At 54.8% G+C, this 3,311-nt stretch overlaps 1 protein-coding gene across 1 annotated transcript; it reads right to left on the reverse strand.

Annotated features, from left to right (window-relative positions):
• Nucleotides 1-1,010: 1,010 nt before the first annotated feature.
• On the reverse strand, nt 1,011-2,775 carry LOC123125104 (4-hydroxyphenylacetaldehyde oxime monooxygenase-like). The gene has a single exon (XM_044545640.1). The coding sequence runs from the start codon at nt 2,729-2,731 to the stop codon at nt 1,211-1,213; it is 1,521 nt and encodes a 506-aa protein (XP_044401575.1). The 5' UTR covers nt 2,732-2,775; the 3' UTR covers nt 1,011-1,210.
• Nucleotides 2,776-3,311: the final 536 nt, after the last annotated feature.

A 3,311-nucleotide genomic window follows, 5' to 3' on the forward strand; every position in this document is an offset into this window, starting at 1 on the left:
AATCAGGCGGAATATAAATGCACATGTTTGTTTGGCTATTCCTAAATTTATACAAAATGCGTGCATCCTGAATTTTTTTAAGCTTGATAAATAAAATCGTATGAGATGTGAAAGAAACCGTACGCCCGTGCAACTATTGACTATTTTTGAGAGGCAACGCTTATTTTTTCATGGATTGATGCATCAAAGAATGTTGATATCACCTTATTAGTTTGTTATGCTAAAAATCTGACATTAGATATTTAAGCATGGAAAACGAACATTTTTTATGCAAATTTAGTTAGGGTGAGGATGACAAATCTAGTTTACGAACACGACAATTTTCTGGCAAAAAAATGAACTGGACCGGATTTGCCATGCTTACCAACTAAATTTGCCATCCTCCGCAAACACAAATTGTCATAAAAATCGTTCGATTTTGTTATTGTCAAACATCTGACGTTAGACTTTTACTGGAGTCATATTAATTTAACACGCCCCTACTTGGGGAGATTCTTGTTTCCTCTGTTTCGAATCAATCATGCTCTCATTATATTTCAACTTTACTCACAGGACCCGATATATAAACTCGGAGCAAATTTGTGCTGGAACTCAAAAAATAAAAGGACTAATTTAAATCGGCACCAGGGCCGGCAGCACGCTGGCGGTGCAAGTTCGTCCGGGGGAAATATCATCGGCACCGGGGCTAGAGGGATGATCGGGGGAGTCGGTAGCACGACGGTGGGAGGAGGTTTCGGGGAGGGCGTGGCGGCGAGGCTGCGCGGGAGCGCCGCCGGCCGTGTGCGGTGGTGGCTGGCGGTTCGGCCGGTGGTCCGTGGGGATGGTTGGAAGAAGATGTGCGTCAGGAGGAAGAAAACATTGGGAGGTGGGAAATGACTTAGGAGCCGTTAGATCTGAGATCGAGGGCGCAAAACGATTGACTGATCCAAATTGGGATTTAAATGGACTGACACATAGTCAGTCCCATTCTTTTTTCGTCTGTTTCGAATCAATCATAGTCCCATTATATTTCAACTTTACTCACAAGACCCGATGTATAAACTCGGAGCAAATTTGTGCTGGAATTCAAAACATAGAAAAGACTGATTCATGTTACCAGTCCAAGACGCGCGCATGTATCAATTTTCTTCATTTGTTCAACTAACTTCACTCGAGATATATTTGCCAGATGTATAAACTCGATATACCACTACCAGAGCAGCAGAGCTTGTCACACTACGTATGGGGTAGGCACGAGCACCAGCGGCGTCTTGCGGTGGAAGGTCAGCCTACCGGCCTCCTCCATGCTCACCTTCTCGGCCAACGTCCCCTCCGGCAGCTCCCACTCGAAGCCGTACAGCATGTTGGCCAACGTGAACTCCACGTTCGCCACCCCCATGGCCAGTGCGGGGCACATTCGCCGGCCGGCGCCGAACGGCATCAGCTCCAAGTGAGCGCCGCGGAAGTCCACCTTGCCGTGCCTCCCGCCGGCCTCGAACCTCTCCGGCTCGAACTCCTCCGCGTCCTGCCCCCAGCTCGCGGGGTCCCTCCCGATGGCCCACGCGTTCACGAGCACCCGCGACCCCGCCGGCACGTCGTAGCCGCCGATCTCCACCCGCCGCAGCGTCTCCCGCGGCAGAAGCAGCGTAATCGGCGGGTGCAGCCGCAGGGTCTCTTTGACGACCATCTTTAGGTAGGTCAGCTTCGGCAGGTCGTCCGGCTGCACCCGCTGCTCGTTGCCGGTGACCGCGGCCCTGATCTCCTCCTGCGCTTTCTTCAGCACCTGCGGCTTCCGGATCAGCTCCGACATCGCCCACAGGATCGTCACAGAGCTCGTGTCGACGCCGCCGATGAACGCGTCCAGGAGGACAGCCTTGACGTGGTCCCTCGTGAAGCCGTGCTCCTCGCAGATTCTGACGAGGGCATCCACCAGGTCGCCGCCGCCGCTCTCCGGCCTGCGGCGCGCGGGGTCTAGATGCTGCTCCAGCACTTCCTCGAAGAAGCCGTCGAGGTCTCTGAAGATCCTCTCCCGGCGCGCGACGATGCCGGCGAGCCGGTCGAGGAGGCGGCCGGCGGCGTTGGGGAAGAAGTCCTCGGCGGAGAAGCTGGCCGACATGTCCACGGCCTCCTGTAGCACGTGCTGGAACCGCTCGTACTTGCCCGCGAACGCCTCCGCGCCGTACACGCTCCCGTACGCCACCGTGGCGATGACGCCGTCGGCGACACGGAACACGTGGTCGTCCAACGACACCGGCCCCGCAGCGTCGCCCAGGGCGGCCATGAGCCTGTCCACCTGCTCCCGCCGTGCGGCCCAGGCGGCTCCGACGCCGCGCGCGCCGAGGAGCTCCGCGGCGAAGAGTCCGCGCATGTCGCGCCAGTAGGCGCCGTATGGCGAGAAGGAGACGCTCTTGCGCCCGTAGGAGAGGCGCGCGGGGCCCGGCGACGCGGGGCGGCTGCAACAGTCGGCGTCGTGGGCCTTCATGACGTCGCGCGCCGCAGCCGCGGACGAGACCACCACCGTCGTCACCGCGCCGAGGCGGAGTAGCATGACGGAGCCGTGCCGCCCGGCCAGGTCGCGCAGGTTGCGATGCGGTAGAGGGCCCAGTTGGTGCAGGTTGCCGAGCACCGGCACCCGCTTCGGGCCCGGCGGCAGCTTCAGCCGCCCTTCCTCGGCGCTGCGCTTCGTCACCAGCAGGTACGAGACGACGGGGATGAGGATGCCGACTAGGAGGAGGGGTAGTGAGATATCCATCGTCTCGGCCGGAGGTTTAGCTAGCTCGCTCACCGACGAGGTGCTGCTCCTCGTGGAGGGCCGTCGGGGGTTTATAAAGTGACTCGCAAGGACCTTTTGATTGGAAGAAAGAATGACGAGGGGCCCACACCCCCTGAAAATTGGGAGGGTGGAGATTAGGAAGCTAATTGGTTTCATGTCAAAAATTGGCAATGCCAAATTTTGGCAACTTTTAAATGTTGGCTAGAGATTCGTTTCATATTAATTTTCGTTGTCAATCACACAAAAAATGGGGGTGGAGATTAGGATGCTAATTGGTTTGATGCCAAAAATTGGCATATCAAATTTTGGCAACTGTTAAATGTTGGCTAGAGATTGGTTGCATACCAATTTTCGTTGCCAATCACATAACAGGTTGGGGGTGGAGATTAGGAAGCTAATTGGTTTCATGTCAAAAATTGGCAATGCCAAATTTTGACAACTATTAAATGTTGGTTAGAGATTCGTTTCATATTAATTTTCGTTGTCAATCACACAAAAAATTGGGGGTAGAGATTAGGATGCTAATTGGTTTGATGCCAAAAATTGGCATGCCAAATTT

This window comes from Triticum aestivum, chromosome 5D (assembly GCF_018294505.1).
Source record: "Triticum aestivum cultivar Chinese Spring chromosome 5D, IWGSC CS RefSeq v2.1, whole genome shotgun sequence".
In the NCBI taxonomy this organism is placed as follows: Eukaryota; Viridiplantae; Streptophyta; class Magnoliopsida; order Poales; family Poaceae; genus Triticum; species Triticum aestivum.